This window comes from Rhopalosiphum padi, chromosome 3 (genome assembly GCF_020882245.1).
Source record: "Rhopalosiphum padi isolate XX-2018 chromosome 3, ASM2088224v1, whole genome shotgun sequence".
In the NCBI taxonomy this organism is placed as follows: Eukaryota; Metazoa; Arthropoda; class Insecta; order Hemiptera; family Aphididae; genus Rhopalosiphum; species Rhopalosiphum padi.
Window position 1 is genome coordinate 24,355,254 of NC_083599.1, and position 27,008 is coordinate 24,382,261.

At 26.6% G+C, this 27,008-nt stretch overlaps 1 protein-coding gene and 1 pseudogene across 1 annotated transcript; both read left to right on the forward strand.

Moving 5' to 3' along the window:
* The first annotated feature begins 1,614 nt into the window (after positions 1–1,614).
* Positions 1,615–16,591, forward strand: LOC132924924 (uncharacterized; annotated as a pseudogene).
* Positions 16,592–16,890: 299 nt separating this feature from the next.
* On the forward strand, positions 16,891–26,644 carry LOC132924925 (uncharacterized). Its single transcript, XM_060989365.1, has 5 exons — positions 16,891–17,090; positions 19,576–19,773; positions 20,882–21,024; positions 22,083–22,242; positions 26,577–26,644. Exons 1-5 carry the CDS (start codon positions 16,991–16,993, stop codon positions 26,642–26,644), a joined length of 669 nt encoding a protein of 222 aa, XP_060845348.1. The 5' UTR covers positions 16,891–16,990.
* Positions 26,645–27,008: the final 364 nt, after the last annotated feature.

The window sequence follows — 27,008 nt, forward strand, 5'->3', positions numbered from 1 at the left end:
AAAATAATAATACATATTATAATGTACATTGTTGTAATAAAAATGTATTTTACTTTAAATTATATCAAGTTATATTGTACTAAAATTCAATATATATAAATATACTAGGTACCTATATAAAGATGAAGACTGAGAAATATATATTTTATATTTTTTCACATAATGGTATGCAATAAGAAAACAATATTTTTTATATTTCAATATTTTTAAAAATTATACTAAATATTATATATTAGGGGCGTAACACGTTTCCACTAAATGAGATCCACCTATAACTTAACAACGTTTTTACCAAAACAATTTGTATACTACGCTTATACTAATAACCTTTAATACAGTAATAAGTATATTTAATATTCTAATGCTGGGTTAAAAAATGATATATTATGGTATAGATACTTTAGCTAAGCTATTATGTATAGCCGTATAGGTATAGTTTATAGTACTCATATATATATATTATACTAGCTGTCCCCGTGCACTTCGTTGCCCGTACGAAATGCATCCGTGTTAAGTTTGGTTGCCTAATGCTAACATTTAGCGTGAGGATAAAAACTATTTTTGGTTTTCTTGGTTTTCTGACTTGGTATATAGATGATATTTCAGACATGTCAACTTAACATAACTGTCCCGCCCAGCATTGCATTTTTCCGTACATAAAATAGGAAAGCGAATTAAATAAACAGGCATCATCTCCTGTAATACGTACAACGATGTGTGGTACCATTTCCGCATTCACATTTAAATATTCTAATGTCATAAAGATAATATATAACGGGGCAATATTTTATAAACAAGTGAAAAAGTTGCACTATTTAAATTGTGCATTACAACTCTGTGTGTTAAAATAAAATGTGTTATAGTTTTAATATAAGCGTAGTATACAATTATTTTATTTGGCGGAAACGAATATTGCCCTCTATTAGATACTGACGGTTTTTAAGGAATTCAATGTACACAATTTCTATGTGTGTGCATGCGGGCCATGTAAATGTTTGCGTGATGATAAGCAGTGCCGGGTTAAGGGGGGGTCAAAGGGGGCAGTTGCCTCCGGCGGCAATTTTTTAACGGCCAAAATGAAGGTTTTTAAGATTTCTAATATATTCTAATTTTTAGGAAGAATTATTATTAATCATTGAAAAATGTGGGAACAAAATAATAATAATTGTAATATAATATAATATTATATTACGACTTACGAGTGTATTGTCAATCAATAAGTTATCACGTCGAGACCATACTATTAGAGGAGAGCTCGGAAAACCGACGCATTTCTATTTTCGTCCTTATTATCGTATTATTTTTTATTTTAATTTGTACACGATATGTTTACAACAATACACACTAATACATTGACACATAATCAACACATTAATGTGTTTGTATTTGTATACTTGTATTATACATTTATAACCAACAGATTATTATATTTAGTATTAATAGTTTCGAATGATTTATTTATACACTACCAAGCAATTGTTTTTAATTTGTATTATACTATGTATTATTTTATTATTCGTCTCTCGATTCTCGTCGACACTAGTCGTAATCAGTCATAATATTACAGAAAAAAAGTGCAACATTTTTGTTAAAAGCGTTAATTTTTTTATAAATATGAGTGGAAAACGAACAAAATTAAGTGGCACTGAATATCGCAAAAGAGCTGAGGAAAAAAAGAAAAAAGAAAAAGAAACTATTTCTCAAACTCTTAACATTCAAACTTTCTTCAAAAAGGTAAAAAAATACCGTACATAATAATTCATTTATAATTAAAACAAAATAACAAATTTATACAAAATAGTACATTAGTACCTACTCCGTACTCGTAAATAATAAAAAATAATTAAATATATTGTATTGTATTTTATATTATTTAATAAACAACGATGAAAAATACTAATTATAAAGACGCAATTAATATTTATAAAAGGTTTTTTAAAACCAGTTTTAAATTACCTAATTTATAATACTATTTAGACTATGATTCTATACTATTTATTACATTACATTTTATTATTTATTGTTTATTTAATATAAATTGTAGACAATTATTTGACATATGCAATAACTTTTGTTGTATTCAATGTAATTTAATTTTAATTTTAATTTAATTTTTTTTAAATTAATACTACACTAACTTTATTACTTGGATTATTTAAAATATATTTTTAATTATGGCATTTGTTAAATATTGTTGATAAATTTAATATAGTTGTTTTAATAATTAAATAGTTTGCTACTCTGCACTGCAGCATGTAAGTTTCTTTTTGTATTTATCTGATTTGATAATTACAACAAATGTGCTGATTAGTTCCTATACTTATCGTAAAATTATGTTTGATGTTTTTATTTTATATATTTGGATACACAAAAATTTATTTTAAAATGTATTATTTTACTATTTTATTTACTGCATATAAAAATTCGGCCCTGTGGATTGTAAAAATGTATTTAGTTACTAAAATAGTATGGTATTTTAAAATTTCTAGAAACTCGATTCTGATGAATTAGTTGAAAATTTGATGAAAACCGATGACGAAACTTTGAAATCTGACATTAATGTCTCTTGTGAAATTACTAATGTTCCAATTTGTCCATCACAAGATCCAGCCTTATGGGATATAAATTCTGATATGGTTGATTATTTTATTCGTAATCCAGTTGAATCAAATCCTAAAATAATCAATTTTGATAATACTATTCGTAAATGTGGCGAATTTAATAGGAAGTTACCATATGATATTTTCAAAAGGAAACTTTTGAATGGTGAAATAAAAGATAGACAGTGGTTGCTATACTCAACATCAAAAAACGCACTATTTTGTTTTTACTGCCTTCTTTTTTCTAATAAAAAAAAACACAGTTTAGTTCCACCGATTCAGGATTTACTGATTGGAAAAAATGTTTTGAAAAAGTTGAACAACACGAAAAGAATTTGACGCATAACGAATATATTCGCATATGGTTCTCTAGACGTAAAATACTACCGGTATTGATGTTGAGTTAAAAATTGAACTTGAAAAAAAAGAACTTTATTGGAGAAGTATAATACACCGTTTAATTCAAACAATTATATTTTTATCGGGCAGAGGTCTTGCATTTCGTGGCGATAATGAGACGTTGGGTTCTAAAAATAATGGAAATTATCTCGGCTGTTTAGAATTAATTGCAAAATTCGATCCATTAATGTCCAATCACCTTGATGAGTATGGTAATAAAGGCCGTAAATAAAATAAAATATAAATAAAATTATCTATGCACAGTTTGCTTGAAGCATTAACAAAATCAAAGTTAAATGATTCATTTCCTAATGTGGAAATAGCATTATTTGTTTAAAAATGTATATCAATTAATAAATTAAACTATTTTAACACTATTTTTATTCAAATATTTTTTTTTTATGATGAATATAACGGTATAAGGTATGTAAAGGGCGGCATTTTAAAATCTACCCCCAGGCGGCATATTCGTTAACCCGGCACTGATGATAAGTGATCATTTTTTTAATTTTCATAATTAATTAATATATTTAATATTTATAAAAAAAAATTTTTGTGTTATTATTTTCTTTTGTTCATGTTTGTTTGTTCTTTTTTGCCTTAATCTTTTTTCAGGGATTCCGTTGAACATCTTTTGATCACTAAAAAGTATAAACAATATTAGAACGGAATAATATTATGTTCATTTTTATTTTAAAATGTATTAATTATATTCAATTATACAGATATTCATTTCATACATTTCTGAATAAAAAAAGTAATGTTGTGATAGGTAATTGTTTTTTTTTACATTAATAGATATTATGTAAAATAATAAAACTAAATAATTATTTCAACGTAATTACTTATGACTTATGAGTAAGGATTTAATCACGATTTTTTACAGATATTAGAAATATTTCATTGGTAAATGTCAGCAAAATAAAAATAATTTTTAAAAACCAGTTATGACAAAAGTTATAAAATATTTTTGTTGAAATAGTCAATTGATTGTACATGCGACTATTTTGTCGTATTTAAAAATATTTCTATTCAAATATATACACAGATTATATTTTTGAAGGTCTGATATCGGTTTCAAAATACGAGTATTGTTCAAAGTTCAAAAAGATACGCACGCGAGCTATATACTTATATATAGTTATTATGTACTATATGTTATCTACGTGGCTACGTATAACGTTATATTTTAAAAATCTAATTGTAAATTATCTTATTAATACGGTTATTGTTTACCAAATTTAATTTTTTTATTGCATATATATTATCTATCTGTACCTATATAAATACTTGAACGTAACACAATGTTTGACTTTGTCATATATGAATATTCTTTTATATTTTTACTTAATCAACTTCAAATACTGTTGTTCAAATAATATATAAACATTTGTATGTATTTAATTCAAAATTTGAACTAGTAGTTTCTCAATTATTAAGAGAATGTTATACCCGCATGTGTTGTCTCTATCTTACTAATGTAGATCAAAGACAATTTTCGTTCAATAGAACATATTTTGTGATGTTAGCTTTAATATTAGAGTAAGTTTACCTATTATCAAATTTAAAGGTAAGAATATTATCTGGAAAATGTCATATGCTTTTATTGATATTATCATTTTAAAGTGAGTTATTAGTATTATTTTACTTAGCTATAACCAGTGCCGCAACTATTAACTCAGAGGCCCGTGTACAAAATTTATTTGGAGCCCCTAAATTAATATTATTGTTTTTTACTTGTTTTTTGTATTACTACGGCAATTAATCAGTACTTTTTAGTATTTTAACTTGTATGGAATAATTTCTGTTATTATACGTCCATTATACTAATTAGACAAGAAGTTTACCCTACATTATATATTTATATAGTTATTAATTATTATTAGTGCTGGGATTTCGATGCACTTTGTATTTTTTTCTGAAGCTTTCTGTACGATGCTCGTTTTTTTACAAATATGTTTTGGGTATTTTTAAATTGAAATAAGAAATTTTATTTGCATTTTTTGACAATTTTTGATTTTTAGGTTATTTTTCTATTTTTTTTTATGGCATTTTAGGAGTTTTTAAGTCATTTTTGGTGTTTATGAATTTAAAATTAAAGTTTATAGATTATAGATTTATAATATAAAATATTTATATGCTAACAATATATGAAAAGGAGCTTTTTTTATCTATAAAAACTTATTGGCGGACAACAGTCGAGCATTTCTATTTGAAAACTTGAAACACGCTCTCGTGATTCAGTGTAACAATAAAGAATAATTATTTATTTATTATTATATTTTTAATATATGAAGTAAAATAAAATATTTATGTATATGTAATGTAGTTTTTTCAAATTTTATGCTATTTTAAATAAATTTTGAAGACATTTTTTGAGTTTTTTAAGGATATTAAAATCCCAGCCCTAATTATTATAGTATTAATTTGAAACTTTTTTCAAACCAGAACCAATTTAAATAATGTTATGTCTAGATTAAGCACATGCATGCTATTTTGTAGACTTCATAATATAGTATTTATAATTAATAATTAAACAGAATAAAATAACTAATAATATAAAAAAAAACATTTCTATTTAATTTTCGTAAATTAAATACATTTTACGTAAAATTCATAAATATATTTTGTTTAATAATAATTGTGAATATAAAGTATAATCTAAGATCATTAATGTATAGTTATCGAACAAAAACAAACAAGATAAACTATATAATCAAGTTATTAATATTTAACTAATACTTTCATATACTTATTTCCCATATGCATTATAATACACATACAATTTTTACGAGTACTATTATCGAAGTATAAATGTATAATAATACTACCTACTAAACCACCGAAATTGTCAAAATTTACGAAATATGTAAAAATATGTTTTATTTTATTGCAAATCATTTGAAATGAATTTATCACTTACAATACTTAATGTATCATGTTTTAGTAAAAATATGTATTTATATACAAATTCCAGCCCTACAGTAATATCAATATAAATATAGAAATGAAATGAAAAACCATTATAAGTGCATTTTATACATTATGCTATAATTGTTGCATTTTAAATGCATTTTTTAAGGTTTTTAGAGCATTAAATTCATAGCCCTACTCATCATATAAGACAATATATCATATATGTATAATACATATAATATATCGATTATCGATACTCGTATAAACCAATTTCTTTTTTATAATAAACATTATTAAAATGCTTAATATTATTATTGTGATACTTGGCAATTGCATACTATATTTATCCTCTACTTAATAATTATGCTTATAATTAATTTAATTTAAAAGGAAAAACATAAAATCAATAAATATTTGTAGCACAAAAAAAAATATCGAAACAGACAATTAATTTTCAATTTTCAATTTTGGTTGTAGAGGCCCCTTAGAGCTGAAGGTTCGTGTGCATTGCACACCTTGCACACTCAGTAGTTGCGGCACTGGCTATAACTCACTTTAAAATGATAATATCAATAAAAGCATATGACATTTAACACATATGACATTCTGGTAAACAATAACCGTAATAATAAGATAATTTACAATTAGATTTTTAAAATATAACGTTATGCGTAGCCACGTAGGTAACATATAGTACATAATAACTATATATAAGTATATAGCTCGCGTGCGTATCTTTTTGAACTTTGAACAATACTCGTATTTTGAAACCGATATCAGACCTTCAAAAATATAATCTGTGTATATATTTGAATAGAAATATTTTTTAAATACGACAAAATAGTCGCATGTACAATCAATTGACTATTTCAACAAAAATATTTTATAACTTTTGTCATAACTGGTTTTTAAAAATTATTTTTATTTTGCTGACATTTACCAATGAAATATTTCTAATATCTGTAAAAAATCGTGATTAAATCCTTACTCATAAGTCATAAGTAATTACGTTGAAATAATTATTTAGTTCTATTATTTTACATAATATCTATTAATGTAAAAAAAAAACAATTACCTATCACAACATTACTTTTTTTATTCAGAAATGTATGAAATGAATATCTGTATAATTGAATATAATTAATACATTTTAAAATAAAAAATGAACATAATATTATTCCGTTCTAATATTGTTTATACTTTTTAGTGATCAAAAGATGTTTAACGGAATCCCTGAAAAAAGATTAAGGCAAAAAAGAACAAACAAACATGAACAAAAGAAAAAAAATCTAAATTAGTAAGACAGAGACAACACATGCGGGTATAACGTCCTCTTAAATTATTTTTACTGAAGAAAATGGACTTTAAAAATGATTTTACAAAAATATAAAATATATAAAATATCGCATTTAGTATTTAAATTGTATTATAACTGAACCATTTTCACAAATTTTTAAATGTTGATGGATTAATCTTAATCACTAGAATTTTCAAATTACCATAGTCGCCATATTCGCCCATATCACCTAAACTTATTATCGTACAACTCTTTCGTAGACATAGTTAAACTACTCAAGATATATATTAGTTCGAATTTTGATTTTTAGGCGTTAGAATTGTCAGAAAAATTAAATTAAAATTTTAAACAACTTGTAATACATGTATTCTAAAATTATAAACAGCAGTAAATAGATTTAAGATGTTACACATTAATATATTATACTTAGGTATACATAACGTATGGCCCGTATGGGTATTGGTGAGTAATGGATTGTTATCGCGCAGTATAACTACGTGTATTCCAACTTACAGAATGTTGTATGCGTACTTTCGTTAATTTCGTATTTTTTATGATTATTATACTAATTGATGTAGTTAGGCACCGAGTGTCTGAGTGCATTCGTTATCTGTAGCTGTCGTAAAACTCGAGTACAGTCTGTATATTACATCTAACGTCGAGAAACGAAACGAGAGAGATAAAAAAAGGGTTTCTAAAGATATTATCGTTATAGGATTTAATGGTTTTTATAAGTATTCGGTCCGAATAAAAAGCCAACGTCGTGAGGTGGGAGGAGGGGGAGATTTTATATAGTATTCTTGCAGTACGTGTGTGTCAAGGGATGTCGTGCCGTGTACGACAAATGGAATGTATAATAATAATAGTAGGCATGTGATCGTTGAAACACGATAATATATATATCGACTGTATATATATATATATTTATTATTTTTCTCTTCATTTTTCACTCCATTTAGAAACCATAAACAGCGGTCTCAAACACAGTCGCTTCCCTTTCTGTGAAATGATTTTGGTGCGCGGCGAGGTGTACGCGGCGTAGTCGTGGAGTCGGCATCAGTGACGCCATCTAGACCATTTATCAATAATTTATAATCGAACAGACCGTGCCCAAGCACATACATGACCCGCATAACGTTGTTTGTAATTATTACTATTATTATTTTCATTTTTTTTACCTATAAAACACGTTTTAACATTTTATGTACCGCTGCGTGTGCATCGCAGCTGTACAAGAGACGACACCAGTACAATGTATTACACGCTGTACGTTATATATTATATGGGTTAATGGGTTCAGAGTTATATACACCGAAACGATGATGATAATACTAACACTACAGTATATTCAGAGTTGGGTAAAATATTATCTAGATAATTATTTGAATGACTTTTTTTATAATTATTCGAATAAAAATATAATTGAATAACTTTCAAACATAATGCTAATACAAAATACAAATATATTCGAATTCTTTACTCTCTGCCTTCGTCTTAACATAGTTCTATATTTGTTTCATTTATAGTATTTTTCTATTTAAAATCGTGAACTTAAAATACAACGATTACTATTGTTTTTTAATACGCAAATGTTTTAACTACCTATAAATACCAACAATATTTTAACTAAGATAAAATTACTGAAAATTATTCGAATAAAATATAATCTAAATAATCATCTAAATAAAATTTTATTCGATCGATGCCCAACTCTGAGTATATTATAACCACACAGCAGTGGTATTGTATATAATATTATATATATATTATGGGCGTTTGTTCTCATGAAAAACATCTGCCGACCGAGAATGCAACCGTGCACACTATGGCGCCGAACTATATGCCTCAGACACGCCTTAATGTATTTTCTCCGTCGTGGTCGTGAAGTAGCACCTAAAATATTTGTACTACATCTGTAACCACCAGGTTTTTATGTTTTGCCACTCTTCTTGGTATTTTTCGTTTTTTTTTCCATTTTGTTATTATATATATACGACATACGTAGTACGTAATACCTATAATACGATAAAATACTTAACTTCTTTGAATGTAAGTAGTGTTCGCTACCTCATAAGTGTCAACATTAAAAGTAAATTAGAAAAACCTTATGGAACAATAAGAATGTGTCAAGGTTATAAATATATTCATGCCAATATGCACCGTATCTGTACCGGGGTTAGCCGTGCGATAGTGCAGTACGTTTAGACGAGGTCCTGTTTTGTGACTTCCTACTTTTTTATTTATTATAATTATTTTATTTAAATAATCTAGTTTAAAAATTTTTTATTTCATGACTACTTAAAATATTATTTATGGCTGTACACGAATATGCCGCGTTGTAGAGGAGATGAATTTCTACAGGATGTATTGGATTTTGATTCTTGATTATACGTTGCTTAAAACAAAAATAATATAGACAAAAAAATTTGTTAAAATTGGTCATATTCAAAGCCAAATTGTTTGGTTTAGGAACAACATTTTGAATGTCTACGTCTATTTTACCCTATGTAAGGTACAACCATAAAAAAAAAATAAAAATTCTGATCACCCTGATGCGAGGTGTGTGAGTTTTGTTTGTAAGGAATATTTTTCAGCAACAAAAAAACAGGTTACGTGTATATGCAGGCCCCTCATATTATATATTACACGCTAGTTGGTCACTCGGGTATATATGGATTACACACATCGAAATGATTATGATCATAATAGCAATAATAATAATAATAACCCTGGTTTATTGTAACTACGCAGTAGCGAAAACTGCATGATATATATAGTATTGTAATACGGTCGTTTGTTCCCACGAAAACCATCCGCCTGCAGAGAACGCCGCTAACTCGCGCGCTCCGATTCCAAACAACCCTCGCGGCCTCGCCCACACGAGACGGCACGGTTAAACGTGTTTTCTCCATCATTGTCGCCGTAGCGCAAGATATATAGTTTTACAACTGCTCCGCAACCAGTTTCAAATAAATCATATTATATATATATATATGTGTGTATATATGTATTATATTATTTTGCACAACCGGGGTTGAGACGTAATGATGTTGCGTTGGTAGAGCAGGCGTTCTTGATTGGTCGACATCATTGCTATAGTTACCATAAAATAATAATGAAATTATATTATAAATGACGATGTTATTATTAAGCAAATTATACCGTATATACCTAATATAGCGTGCACCAACGTCGACTTTTTATAAATGTATATATCTATATAATACACTCGTGTTATAATAATATTTAGCTTTATATAATATAATTTTACATCAGTACATGTCGTTTTTAACCAGCCCTGTTATCGTAACGATAATGACTTACTACACTTGTGTTCCCAGTGCCGGATCTAGTATATTTTTTACCAGGAGAAAAGTATAAAATTAGCTCCCTCTCATAATTCAGCCCCTTCTATTACGCCACTTTTATACTTATGTACCAGTTCCTCTCTAAAAAAAAAATGGTATATGATATAATATGACGGTTGTCGTTCCGTGATCATTGCTGTTGTGTGTTAATATTGAATTGTTGAATTAAAATTATATAATTTGTAAATACTTGTGAAATAATAATTTCACTACAAAAGATTTAATTTCTTTGAACAAATTAAAATGTAATAAAAAGTATGAGTTTAAAATTTGAAATTTGCGCCCCTCCATGATTAGCGCCCGGGGCATGGGCAGTAACAAAACTATGTTTACAAATCAACACTATTTATGGTATGGTTTAAGGTCTGATTTTTGTGTTACACATATCAGTAATATACATAATTAGTTTTTTTTAATAGATATTTTTAATTAACACCTGAATATTTTTTACAATTATTTGAATGTTATAAGAGCAGAATGTACTTATATTTATGACCAATTTAAAGTAAAAAAAAATATTTATTCCTTTGAACTTTTTTTTGTTTATTCAGGCTTTTCCAGTATTAAACCAATGTCAACTAAACAATCGTTCGTATAATCGCTGCAACTCATTTGCGCGGGCGCAGCATGTTTGGATACATAGCGTAATTTTTACCTGTAAATGTAAAACACATTTGGGTACGTACGCCAATCGCTAAAAAACAGAAACGATAAACTTTATAAAATATGGTTTGTGAAACTAACTAAATGTTTTACAGTTTCGATTTAGATTGCTTACCGGCAATATTTTTATAAGACTATTTTATTCGTTGTAATTATTATGGGCTTGAACACTAAGCAAACAGTGATATCCCTTTTAAAGCGCAAAGCAACTAATGATCTTAACGTGAAGCCAAATAAACTTATACGTTATACGATAAGAACTACATAACTACCCAATTAGAGCATCTAAGTCACTCCAACGTTAGGTTATTCGGAATAAGTATGTACGAAGCTAGACGAAAAATATTTCTTGAAATACCAAAATTTTTATTCAAAGCAAAAGCTATGATTTTTCAAAATAAAAAAGATTTTATTTCACGGATTCAGAAAATAGTCTACCGTACTACCATAATATAACATAATTTACGGTGGAGAACGATTCCGCAAATTTTGTGGAATCGTGTTGATTTTAATAGCCATTGATATACATACACAACTCCGCAAATTTAATATATATATATTCACGATTCCGCATAATTTTAAATGCAACGTTGCCATTCCGAAAACAAAATCTATATTATTGTAAGGGCCGAGCCACACTTGAGTGATTTTGACGCGCGGTACGCATACGACGGTGGCACACGGTACTCGGGCGATACACGCGCGTTTTCACAGCGCGTCAAAATCGCTCTAGCGTACTCGTATAATGAAATAACAATATAACGAAAATTTCGATAGAACGTATAAAAAAAATGTCGTTATTTCCGTTGTTAAAATAGTTTTTTTGGTCAAAGTTTCCGCAACATAACGAATTAAACGTATATACAATTATTTATATAACAAGAGTAATTAATTGTGTATATATTTGTATATTGTATGGCAACGTTGCAATTAAAATTATGCGGAATCGTGTATATATAAATTAAATATGCGGAGTTGTGTATGTATATCAGTGGCTATTAAAATCAACACGATTCCGCAAAATTTTCGGAATCGTGTTATAGCCATAATTTATATACACCAAATACCAACCAATACACCATGTACTCAAACGTGTTATTTTTCTAGAGATGCGGTGTACCCAAACGGTGTACGAGTATTCATTTGTATCCAAACGTGTTACATTTAGGGTCTACTGTACCCAAACGTGTTACGGCCGTCTGCACACATTCAAAATGTTTTACCTGAAAGCAGATCACTTGTTTGTGCACAACGACATATTCACACACATGTATAAATCGTCACAGACTGTAGTACAAATATTATCAAATATTTTTTTTGCACAACAAACATACAAATATGGAAAACGCTACACAATACTTGCTTTCAAATTACGGGAAATGAAATGAATTTAATCAATTTTTATTTTGAAAAGACAGCGCATAATGCAGTGATACGCTTTTTTCCTAAATGTAAGATTTTCGACTGTAACTTTCATTTAGGACAAAATTGGTTCAGGTAAATAGAACAAAATAAGATATTATTACATGAGTACTTAAAAGATTCGAAAATTTGAAAATGGAAGTAGTATTTTTATGGTTCAAGTTATTTACCGCCCAATTAAGTTTCATATGATTTTATAGATCTATGTCGATAGCACCTGATACAGCTAGTTTTATATTCTCAAATTATATTTTAGAAAATTATATCGACTCTAATAACAATTTTCCACGAATCTTATGGGCTTGTGAATCAAATAGCAATCCCAAGACGACGAATAGCGCAGAAAATTTCTATAAACATTATAATAGCCAATTTTATACACACATACATGTGCGCAATCGAGTTGTAAAAAAGGTAAATGTGTACAAACGAGTTGTAGCGCACATATAATATTATATTATGTTATGATAGACATTAGATGAGTATACGCGAAAGTATTGAAGTACTTTTGGTGTTTGTTTCGATATTTATATATTTATATATATATTTTAATATAACCAGCCGTTTCAATAACGTTTATGTCAATAGGCCGTAAAACAAATTGAAAAATTATAATGCTTTAGAGTGATTAATAATGGCATGTGCAATCATTATTGACTATTATATATGAAATTCGATATAAGTTAGTATAGTACAAATCATTTAATAAATATTTATCAAGAATAGCTTATAATTAAAAAATATAAATATTATTTTTGTACATATTATAGGTATTATTTTTTCAGAAATTATGGTAATTTTAAAACGTGTATGTATAAGTATTATAATAATTTTTAATCATCTTAAAACACGTATTACATACAGCATGATATTTTTCTATAAATGTATGCTCATTCTTAAATATCTAGATAAGTGCATAGGTATATTTTAATACTTTTATATTTTTTATTATATTTACTAATATTTAATATGGTATATACATACTAATTGTAGGCAATCAATTTATTTGATGACTGATTTTAACGCGGCCAAGGCGAAATAAGAACTTATTGGGCCTCGGGTCTGTAGTTTCAAATGTGCTCCTTTAACAAAACATTTTAAATATTCTACAAAGCCATGAACAATAATTAACCTATTTACTAATCCCGTAAAATATTGTAATCAACACTACCATACTCGATTAAATATATGGAGATATATAGTGCATATATAGGATTAGCATGGAAGTAATTTTTAAGGTTGAAAAATCTTTATTTTTCAAATACTAAATTGTAGGATAGCTGGTGGTATTTTAAAAGTTCGTACCATTTAACAATTGAATAATATATTATTTTAAACAACGTATACAATATACATACTTATATAGTTATACGTCAAAATTAGTTAGTTTGATTAGCTATTTTTTTTTTATCAATTTCTTATTATGTAAAAACTAAAAAAGACACAATGATATGCGGTTTACCTCATCAGTTCAAAATAAAATAAATAAATCGTACATTTTTCTTAAAATACTTTTTCTTATACTTTGATTATTATTTATTTTTTTATAGCCACAGTCCCAAATAAAAATGTGATTGTATAACTCCTGAAACTAATTAAAATAATATAAAATTTTATATTTTGGAATGTAATGTCATTTGTAATAATTAACTATAATGATAATAATATTTGGTATGATGTCGATGGAACGAAATGTTTAAATGCAAAAAATTCAAAACCAATAATTTTAAAATATTTTCATAAAGTTTTTTTTTATTTGCAAGTAGCAAACGAAATAAATAATATACCGACAAACAAAAACCAAGTAAATATTATATTGAAAAATAATTAATCCAATAATAAAGAGTTTTAAAGGCAAAATATAGGCAATATTACACTCACTGAAGTGAGGTCTTGCATTGATTTTATAATGATGTGTGTTATTTTCTGTTTGTTCGCGTGCACGATAGCGCTGCTTATATTTTCAAAATTATGTTTTTATAACCTATAGGAAAGTGAATCTTCTAAGTGGTACTCTTAAGAAGTAAAAATTAAAAATTGACTGTACTTTTCAAAATAATCAGAAACAAATAAAAATAAATGTAGGGAAAATAAGAATTTTTATGCAAAACTAATTTTAATAAAATCGATTTTTTTATATGTAACGATTTAATTTAAAAATAATCGTAGGTATTTGAAATTGTTACCAAATGTTTATATTATAAATTTTTGCACATGGTATAATTTATATACAATAATGTACAATAAACCGTTTTACGAATGGTAAAATAAATTATTAAAATAGCAATATAAATGTATCATAAAATATACATAGTATTGCAGGTCTGTATTTCCTCAAAATTGTTTTTCGTGTGAATTAATTTATCATTGAATTCAAATTTAACACAATCTGACAGTGCATTACTCAATAACGATGTACATTCGATCTAAAAAGGCGATTACTTATCTGCTTTTTTTTCTTGAATTCCATATAATGTTGATGTTTTTTATTTTATTAGGTGTTATCAATATACAAAAAAACTCATTTAAATGCAACCGTTCATAATTTTAAAGTTATTTGATATGTACCTAACACAGAAGATTAGTGTTACGTCTGAATATTGTTGTTAATCCTTACCATACATTTCAATTGGTTCAGGATCCAAACAAATATTTATGCTATTTGAAAAACATATTATATTTTAAACCTAGGTATTTATTGATTCTACAACTGCTGAAAATAAGTTTATTTAACAACGCGTTATCATGTTTAAAATATTAATTTAAATATTATTATATTATGGGCACGACTTTTCATTTGTTTGGATCCAATGGATTCATTGATATTAAATAATAATAAGTTTTATTGAACGAATACACTAATTAACTATGTTAAAGTATTAACCATAAATTAATAAATAAATTGAATATAACTCAACATTTTATATATTATTAAATACGTTTTTTACTTTTTTTTTTTTTTTTTTTTCACTTAATATGAAATGTTAAATCAGCTTATACATGACTTATTACTTACTACGTCTCAGTTATTAATCGATAATTTTCATTTTTACATGTTGCCTAACTAGAATCCACGCATGTCTCCGGTTTCACGTACAAAATACAGGTAATATAAAACGATTTGATTTGTGATACAACATCAACACAATATTATACAAAACATATTTTCGAATTCTGAAAACCAATTATCAATCTTCACAACTGAGGATCGTACCTTTTAAAATATCAATATGTATGGAATTTACTGCCCGACATTATGACGCCGATGTTATCGTTATTCGTTAATAACAATAGTAAATATAACAAGCTACAAAATCATTATCGACACAAATTTACACTATTAGCTGTTGTGTTTTATATATTATGAACAAATATAACATACCTACGTACCTACTACTAATATTTGGAATAGAAAAAAATCAATTTTGAAATCCTGTATTGTATACCTATTATACTGCGTTGTCTTAAACACTTATAACACTTATAATCACCAATAGCGCGTGTACATATTATGTAACATGTAGGTAGGTACTTAAATATTTTAATGCTGTTTTATTTATCTTTTTGTTTAAACATTTATCCGAATTTTTAATAAATAATAAATATATTTTCGTAGTTATACTTCTAATATGTTTGATATTTTTGTTACTATTTTAACTATACCAGCGTTTCTCAAACCAAGGGTCGCAAGTTAATTTTTTTAATTATATATTTATAGGTTCTAAGATATTAATTTTATTTTATACTGTATAAGCATAAACTATATAAATTCTAAGTTGCTATTATCGACCATAGCAGGAAACAAGCATACACTTCGCATATACACCTCGTTATTAAAAATACATTTGTAAAATTACATTCGTTATAAACCTATAAACTTAATAGTATAAAGTAATAAAATTATATTATTTTTTTAGGACTACTGATTGATACTGTGAAAGTGAAACCATGTGGGTCTCTACACATTTCCAGGGTAAATTTGGCATTTGGATCGTGGTCTTAAAACGATTGTGAACCACTAAAGTGACAGTAGACAGATTAGTGGTTAGTGATTACCTACCCATAAATACATTCCATTAGTGTTTGGGGAGCGGAACTGCAGATGTGCTAATCTGTATTTGTGATGACATTTATATAATATGGTGTGCCGGTAGAGGGAGCAGTCGAGGTAGATTGTATAAATAGCTGTCGGAAGATGTCTCGCCATCATTGTGTAGACTTCTTTTAGAGCACTCTCGTGTATACGTCTTTCTCGACACCCGTCTATCGCTCTAGATATTTTTATTTAGTTTTAACGGTTTGCCCTGATTTTTTCGTACACCACAATGAAATCGATAGTAGTACTAGCAGTATTGATGATTCCGTTGATGTTCGATGTGGCTGTAAACTCGCACCTCGACGAGGAAGTGAATGAGGTGATGGAAGGTATGATCTTATATGAAGTTTCTTATTTCGTAATTTATTAGAATTTATTGCTATTATTATTCGTCTTATAACTATTAATAATTTATTATAAATGAAAAAGATATTATTGCATTTTAGATATTATTTTACACTCATTATATTATTGTTATTATTATAATGTTTTTGCTTTTAACTTTATTTCTATTACAACTGTGATCCTTACAATTTGTTTTGTAAAATAGTTAACATATTGTAATAAAAGTTAATAATAATAGTAATGCTACAGAGGAATAACTTAAGCATTATTTAAAACTAAGTGATTAAATCCTTAATTCTTAAATATTTTTCAGTTAATATTAAAATATTATTTTGTATTAATAAATTATAAGGAATTTACCTAATTTAATTTATAAAGGCAAATTATATTTGTCACTCAGGTTAATAATTTAAATAAATATATATATATTTTAAAAAACAAAATAAAATTGACTAAATATTAAATATTTAAATTTCTGCAACAGTTTTCCACAGGCTCGTTATGTAAAGTAAGTTCTATTAATATAGCATCCAGTCTTTATAATAATGGGGAAATAAATAAAATTATTTAAATGTTATGAACATATTTTTCTTTATAACATTTTTTTATATTCAAATAATTATTTCATATTTGTATAGTTTTTTATATTTAGTAATTAATTTATAAATTAATCGAAATTATAAATAATATGGTAACTGACATTACAGTAGAATAGACATTACCCTAATGACGTCCAAAGTTCTCACACCAAAGACCAAACCTTGTGTAAGAAATATTTTTCCTTAATTTATTGTTACAAATAAAAAATATAAGACAGTAAGGAAAGAGCTAAAATATATTTAATAAAATATAATTTTTTTCTGGCATAATAATAATCGTTAAGTGTCATAACTCATAATTTATCTTATGAATTATGGCTTATTCGAAAAATAATATTTATAAATAGTTTAAACTATCAAGCAGTGTACCGTCTACATTGTAATTTAATATTTATTTATTTATTTTTACGATAATGAATTTAATTTTTAGGAAGAGTAAAAACATTAATAAGTATAACTAATATAGTACAATAACAATAGTAATAACTAATAATACATTATTATAGTATTATTATTATTGCACCAATGCACGTTCTTTAGTTTTTCTATTTTAACCACGGTTTGAGATTAAATGATTGTGTGTCGGCATTTCGGGTAGAAAAAAACTTGCTTATGAAAATTTAGTATCCCTTAACGCGATCTAGCGGTAATATTGATAATCGGATAGGATAGTACTTTAATAGTGCACTACAATTTATTATTATTTTATATTTTTTTTGTTGCTATTTTAGCATAAAACAACAAATAGGTATCTACATCATCCTTATCCAATATTTATTATTCTATGCCTAAATAAACTCATGATTTTTTAATTATTGGTTTTTATACTCGTTGATATTTCAGTATTACACAAAATTATTATTCTGATAAATTTGTAATCGCTCAAATACCCAATTATCCAACAAATTGCAATCTACGTACTACGTAGTACAGTTTTCGAGCTTATTATTTTGGTGTTAGTTGTTCCCAACTTGTATTTACTATTTAATAAGTGCCCAATTAAATTTAATAAGAATTAATTTGTTAGATTCACTTAAAAGTAACTATGTCTTATGCATGAACAATGGCAATAATAGATATATGTTAACTACCTATACAAAACAATTCAGTGGCGGCTCGTGCTAGGGCAGGCGATGGTGCGACCGCATTTTAAAATAAAATTATATTCTTAATAATTATACTTCTTATAGTAACTAAATAGGAATTTTGATGGTGTATTATTCTTTCATACGGGTTATAATATTATCGTTATTTATCGTGTTATGATTACATTGAGACGGGCCGCAGTGGCAGCGGCAGCGACGGGACTATTATACTATAATATCATATTATATTATACTATTATAGACTATAGTGCGCGATAATATCTCGTCGTATACGTTTTCGGCGTCGACCTACGAGTTTGTATTGCAGCGCGACGAGTTCGATATTCACGTCTAATAATAGTTAAAGAAATTCCGATCAACAGCAATAATTGTGAAGTACTTGTTATCCATATCAGCGATATAAGCGATATTGTTCACATCATATTATTTTGATTATTATTACCTATTCCAGATATTGATTTTATTTACAATTTTATCTTCAAAGTGGATTTTAGTTTGTACGTGGCGCGTGATGGGATGCGGCGCTCTGTCCCTTCAAAAAAAATTTTATCGCACTACCGCATCAAACTGCCACGAATAATTGAGTGCTTGAGAATATGAGATTAGAATTGATAATGTGTAATAATTATTATTTACCTATTCTATAGGAGTCATTGTTTATTTTTTAAAACATCTTTTATTGAATTTGATTTTTTTTTTTAAACAACCCTTACCGGCTTTAAACGACAAATCTACTAATTTCATCAATGTCTTATGTGTTACAGTTCCTCCGGGTATCCAAGATAAATGTCCGGCGCAGAGTGGATACTCGGAGTATTACCAAGTCACCGTTATGTCATCAAATACGTCACTGGTTAGTGGATGCGCCTACATACAATTCAACATTGTCGACAGCAAGAGACAATCATTTAGTTTGTGGCTCAGCAATTTACCACGCACCGGGAAACGTTGCCGTGAGCATAGTATGTGTAATAAATTATTATTATTTTAAATTTTAGTACTTAAAATACAGGATTCATCATTGCACCCACGACTCTAAGAAGCTATTCCAGTTTATTAGTAGTATTACGTGTATAATGGATGTACATTAATTCAATTATTTGTTTTATATTTTTTACTATCTATTTTATATTTGACGCGCACTAAAATTATATTGTCCAAGCAAGACAATTTATCCAAATACCTACCCGTAAAAAATATTATATTAATATTTGTTAGTATGTTTTTTTATTTAACAACATTTACTATTATCCTTGATCGTTTATCTGTCATAAAAACAGAATTAATAATAATACAATTTTTTTGTATACATTTATAGAAATTTTAGTTAAAACTGAAATAATTAATTTTAAATTAAAAAAAAGGGACGATTGTATGTATAACCAATCTGCTGTATGTCTAATAAGTGTCGTGTTTACTTCATCATTAATTAAGCCACTGTAACTTAGGTAAATGTTTGAGTGAAACAATAAATGTATTTTTATAATTATGTGTTTAGTGTGTGTGTGTGTGTGTATAGGTATATGATAAGTAGTTGAAAAATTCTTTGATAGAAAACTGATTTGTTTTTTTAGTGTTACTCAAAAACAAATACCTAATTGAAGATGGCTTAAATTTTCACGAAATGTTCATATTGTTCTCTCTTTTTCTCTATACTATGTTTGATAACACTATTTCTTCTTAAATGATTTTTTATATTTTATTATGATTCAAAAACGAGTATATACAAATGCTCGACATATTCACCAATTTACCAAAAATTTAGATAATAATTTTTAAAATATTTTGACTTTTTTCGAGTTATTTGTATTATAGACATTTGAAATTTTCGTTTTATTTCTGAAAATTACGATTAAAAATGTTTTGCAAAATCCTTAAAAATTTAATTCGAGATTACAAATAATTTTTCCTAATAAGTTGTATAAAAAAATTAAAAATACCTATACAAAATTAATTTTTATAGACATTTGAAGTTCTGTCACTAAGTATTATAATATATAAACATGATTTAAGAATAACACATCATACCACATTCATCAAGCTCGTGCATTTGTTCTGTTGATCACATAGACTATACAGATATGGAACATTACCATTTTAACTGTGTGTTAAAATCACCTTCGCCGTCAGATGACACCAACAAGGGACGTGTATACGTAAGGCTATACGGTCCAGCCACCAAAACTCCTGGCAAAGTAAATGTCAAATGTGCCGTAAGTGTCTAATGTACTTATATTATTACGCTAACAATTGATTTTGCCCACTGGTGGATCTGAAAAAAAATTTTAATTTGTTATTAAATTAACTTCAGATCAGTCATTTCATTTTTCAATTCCGTGGAATCTATTTAAACATGTTTTCAAATGTATTATTAAATTACTATTATTATAATACCTAGTATACACACTACTTACTCTATCTCAAAAAGAGTGACCTTAGACCACGAGCTTCAGTGCAAAGTGATGACCAATGGTTGTGGTTTACCCGCATCGAGCGTCTCACTGTCGGGAGTATTTATTTATAATCTTAACAACCACCTCGCAAGCATTTTGCTAAGATTAACGCGATTAAGTAATTTTTCGTCCGTGGCTGCTTGCTGAAAATTAATCTGATAACGAAAACTTTATTTATTAATGTGGTTTTCTCGAATAGGTATAAAATAAATCGCCGCCTGAGATTTCTCTTAAATTGAGACAGTATAATTAATTTAGATTTAAGACTCAGTGATAATGTAATATTTTATTAACTTCTTTAATAATTTATTTGTATATATTTATATTCTTGACGGTAAAATAATCTAAACATATTTACAAATAATAAATGATATTAGTAATTTTGTATTTTGAAATTAGTATTTTTATTATTAATGTAGTATTTAACTTTGAATTCTATATAATATTCTATGCTATGACCCGTCAAGACATTTGATTTTAATTATTATTGCAGTAATCCATACATTGTTTCCATAATCCATATATTAACTGTATTTATTCATATCAGCACTCTGTAGCTATTCACTGCATGTTTTATGTTTCATGATTATTTTCATTTTTTTAGACCTAGACGTTTTATATTATTTGTATAATAATACATTTCAAAATGTGTGAAGTTATTGAAAACATATGAACAAAACTTATTATAATTTTGAGCTGACCACTGAATATTAGCCTCTTCTACCAGGGATATGTGCTTTTTTCTAATTTGAGTTCTCTCGCAATATTATTAAATTAATTAATTTTGTTTTCGTTTCTCTCGCTCTCTTATACCGCAGATGTTCGAGACTGTAAAAGGAAATTCTACGATGTTTCGGATGGCAATAAGTGGCAACGTCAAATGCAACGGTCTATCAGAAATGCTATTTTACCCAAAACCAATGATGTCCATGCCCGAATCAAACAACGGGTCAATTTTGCTTAGATTAAATAGATATCGTTATAATAAGTATCGAATATAAAATTTCATATAAATTAAATAATAATGTATATACATATTAAATATATTTTTGTATTACTGTGTGTACTAAGTACCATCCAGCTTTCATTTTTTTACACAATTTTTAAAATATTTATTGAAATATGACTTTTAAGTTCTTCAATCGTGAAAGCCTCTTGATACGATGCAGCAAAATCTATTAACTGATAATCTGGGAAAATGAATCTGTGACAATTTTTTAGTTCATCAGAAGTAACAAATTCACTAAACTGTTTTAAAGGTTTTAACTGATGATGCAGTAGTATCTAAACGATTACTGAAGTAAGTCAAAATGTTTTAAATTGCGTCATGACGAATAGGTTTAAACACTTTAAACGATTATCAGATACTACTAATTATGATTTTTTTTTCTGATTTGCAACATTTTGTCTTGTAACTCAATTTAATGTAAGGTAATTATTTGCATTTAATCCTCTATATGAATAAACTAATTGTTTTTCAAGTAATTCCTCCCAGTCACCAGGATAAACAAACAATTTTAAAGTTTGTTTATGGCGATAGCATATATAGTACCTACACCTCACAATTTTTCTACCTTAAACACAATCTAATTTTTCAAAAACATTATCCAGTATCAAATTTTTTTTCCTTAAATAGCTACATAACTACAACTAACAATGTTAAGATCACAATTACAAGTTAAATCAGTTTCTTTTGATACATTAATAGATACATTTTAATTAATATTTTTACTGAATCAGTTGGTTACTAAAAAAAAAAAATGTACCTATTTATGTTAACTATATATTAAAAATAGTTTTTGGATTGAATCCAAATTACATTTTTTTATTTAAATAAAATTGATCCTCTATTTAATAAACTTGACGGTTTTTTAAAAAAAGTTTGTAAAATTGAAATGTTGTTAAAAATAAATAATATATTTTTCCATTTATAAAACTTATTTTTAGTGTACATAATACATGCAAAAAATAAGATTATATTATAACATTAGTGAATAAATAAAAAATATAACAAAATCGGTCTAAAATACAATAAGTATCAAACATGATATATATTTAATACTATTGTATAGTATGTATTGATAAAAAAACATTTTTAATATAGTTACAAAATTAATAATAAATATAAATGTATAATGTTATTTAGTAGTTACTATTTACTGTGTATATATTTTATACATTTTTTTGATTTTTCACCCCCCCCCCCCCACCCATTCTTTATGAAATTTTGCGTATGGGCCTGAACTAGATATTCGAACACAAGCTTGTGATTTTGCTATACGGCTATGATCAAGGACACACAAAATTCGTCGAACAGGTGGTAGTTATTCAAATCACGATCTGGCGGTAGCTGTTGGTCGAGTCCAGTTAGGTTCACTAACAGGATATTATAGCACCATCTATGGTTTCGCATACGTCTTTAGATCCAACGAACGCTATTATACTAAGAATGACAGCCAGCCTTGTGATGTTTCGGACGGAATGTCACATATATATACAACCAGTCGTTCACTATCATCTTGGAAATCTGTTGTGTGACGAACGTGAATGACTGGATTGTATATAATAGTCTACAATCGGGTCTTCGGTCCTGAGTAGCACTTACCCTGTATAATAAAAGAGATAACAAAAAAAAAAATGTATATTTGTAAATAAATAATTAAAAGTAACATGTATATTTGTAAATAAATAATGAAAAATAACATGTATATTTGTAAATAAATAATGAAAAATAACATGTATATTTGTAAATAAAAAATCAAAAATAACATGTATAAAATGTATAAATAAAACATGCCATTGCGTTCGCCACACAACAGATCTCTAAAAAAATTTTTTGCATTTTTTCAACTTGAAATTTTCAAATTAATCTTAATTTATTTTTTTAATTTGTGCAAGATACGTTTTTTTTTTGCCACTAGCTGAAAAAAAATTTCGTATTTTTATATATATTATATAAACGTTATATATCGTTCACACACACACACAACATACACGTAAATTAAAAATATCGTGTACGAGTGTGTATATTACATACATATACTTGCCATGAGGTAGGTAACGAACCACTGTGTTTAACTAGTGAAGTAGAACCAATGTGTCATACTGTCGTACACGCCGATTGCTTTCGACGTACCTATAATAATTAAAATAATATAACACTTAATAACTATTTTGTACTACAGCGATCGCGTCGAACGATACTACACTATTAAGAAGTGAAGAACTAATTAAATGTATTTTCAACAGCGTAAATATTTTCTCAATATCGCAAACAATGCTCCTTACATTATTCGCATTTTTACCATATTAGTATTTAGTCATAAATTATCACCAAGGTTCGGAACTGCATGCACTAAAAGTATTCAAATATGCGCAAACATATGCAAAAATATGCAATTTATTGAATAAAATAAATTTTACATACACAATTTAAAAGTTGAAATCAGTAGTTAGTATTATTACTATAGAGATTATAATATTTTTTTCAAGTACGTTGGGAGAAATACAAAAATAACCGATGATGAATTAATGTAAAATAATATTTATAATAAGTATTATTTATAGTCTTATAGACATCGGATAAGATAATAATAACAATATCATTCGACAGAAATAAAACATACACATCTATAAATTATTATTAAATTATAATATATAATTATATATTATAATATTTCTATGGCCCATGTACATTTGTACAATGCTTGAATGACGACGAAACATAAACAATTAGATATTGGCTCAGAGTAGTTTGCATATGATATTGACGGTTGGCGAGTTAAAATTTATCTTTAAATCATGGAGCATCAAGAGTATATTTATCTAAAAAATGGATCAAAAAGAAACAATACCTAGTAAGTACTTAACTAATATAAATAATATAATAATTAATATCATACCTATACGGCTATATCTATGTAACTTGTAGATGTAGTAGATAATAATTGAGAATGAAATTAATTAATTTTATAATATTTATATACAGTGAAAATAAATACTAAATACTGGACACCCTTGGTCTCCGAAATTTTATCCGCTACTAGGAAGTGTCCGTTAAGGGAGGTTTCACAACGATATATACAAATATAGAATTTCAATATGATTACAAATGTTTTAATATTTTATAATAACTAGGAATTATCATTAATTATAATTTATAATCATGACTTAAACACCTATATAACATGCTTAATAATATTAGGTATATTTATCTTTGGCCGCAGCCCGCAATCGAATGTATTTAATATTTATAAGTTATAACTAGGGCTGGGATTTGTATGTAAATACATATTTTTACTAAAACATGATAAATTAAGTATTGCAAATGATAAATTCATTTAACGTGATTTAAAATAAGATAAAACATATTTTATTTTACATGTTTTAACATATTTCGTTATAGGTAAATACATATTTTAACATTATTTGTAAAATTTCTGCTTTTTTTTTTTACATATTTCGTAAAATTTGACAATTTTGGTGGTTTAGTAGTATTTAGTATTATACATTTATAATTTGATAATAGTATAATATTTATTTATTTATTCGTATGGATAGTATAATATGGGAAATAAGTATTAGTTAAATATTAATAACTTGATTAATGATTATAGTTTATCTTATTTGTTTCTGTTCGATAACTATACATTAATGATCTTAGATTATACTTTATATTCAATAATTATTAGACAAAATATATTTACGAATTTTCAACAGTGTCAGTACTTAAGTTCGCATAATTGTGAAAATATTTTAATATTTTATATTTTTTAAATTAAATTAATTAGAAATTAAAAACAATTAATTGGACATTATTAAAAAATTATTTAGAATTTAATTTTAATTTTACACGTTAACATAATTTTAAATTTTTCTTATTACATATTTTCTATTTTCTACTACATATTTTGGCCATTTTAATTACATATATATTTTTTGGTTTTCTTTATCACATATTAATCCCAGCCCCAGTTATAACTAGAGAGCGGATTTTAAGGTTTTTACATATTTTTATTGGCTTTATGCAGCTTTACGAGAGTGAAAAATGTGGACGATTTATCCATCACCGAGTTCGCAGGAAAAAATTTATTTTGCATATTAAAGCATATTTTAGACATTAGAGAATATTTAGCCTATTTTTAATATTTTAGAATATATTCTATTATTGTTCATAAAAAATCATATATATTGTTAATTTCTCAATTTATGATTTTTTCCAGCAACAATTTTTTCTAGGAAAAATAAATAAAGAAAGCAATATATCAATATAATATAAATTACTGTGTTCATTGATAGTTATTTTATTTTAGATGAAGCTGTTGAAAATCAAGTACCTGTGTTGCTACAAAATATACCCAATGAACCACATGGATGGTAAATCTACAATTAATTATAGTTTAAAATATGAAATGCATTTATTTATTTTATTTTAGATGATGCTGTTGAAGATTAAGTCTGTCGTGAAAGAATAAATATTTTGGTTGGAATAATGTTATTTTATTTTTATTTTTCACTGAGAGTTCAACATGTATTTAGATAATTTAGATATCAGTGATAATGAGGTAGACCTAAAAACCTCAGCTAATATAAATGGTAAAAACAACATTTATAACATTATCATCAGGGTTCGGATTTTATAGCATTTGCTACTTATTATTTTATATAGATAAAAATAGCAGAATTGGTTATAAATTTGTTTTATGAACTAGGGACTCCAAATATGAAATTTTATTTTGCTATTT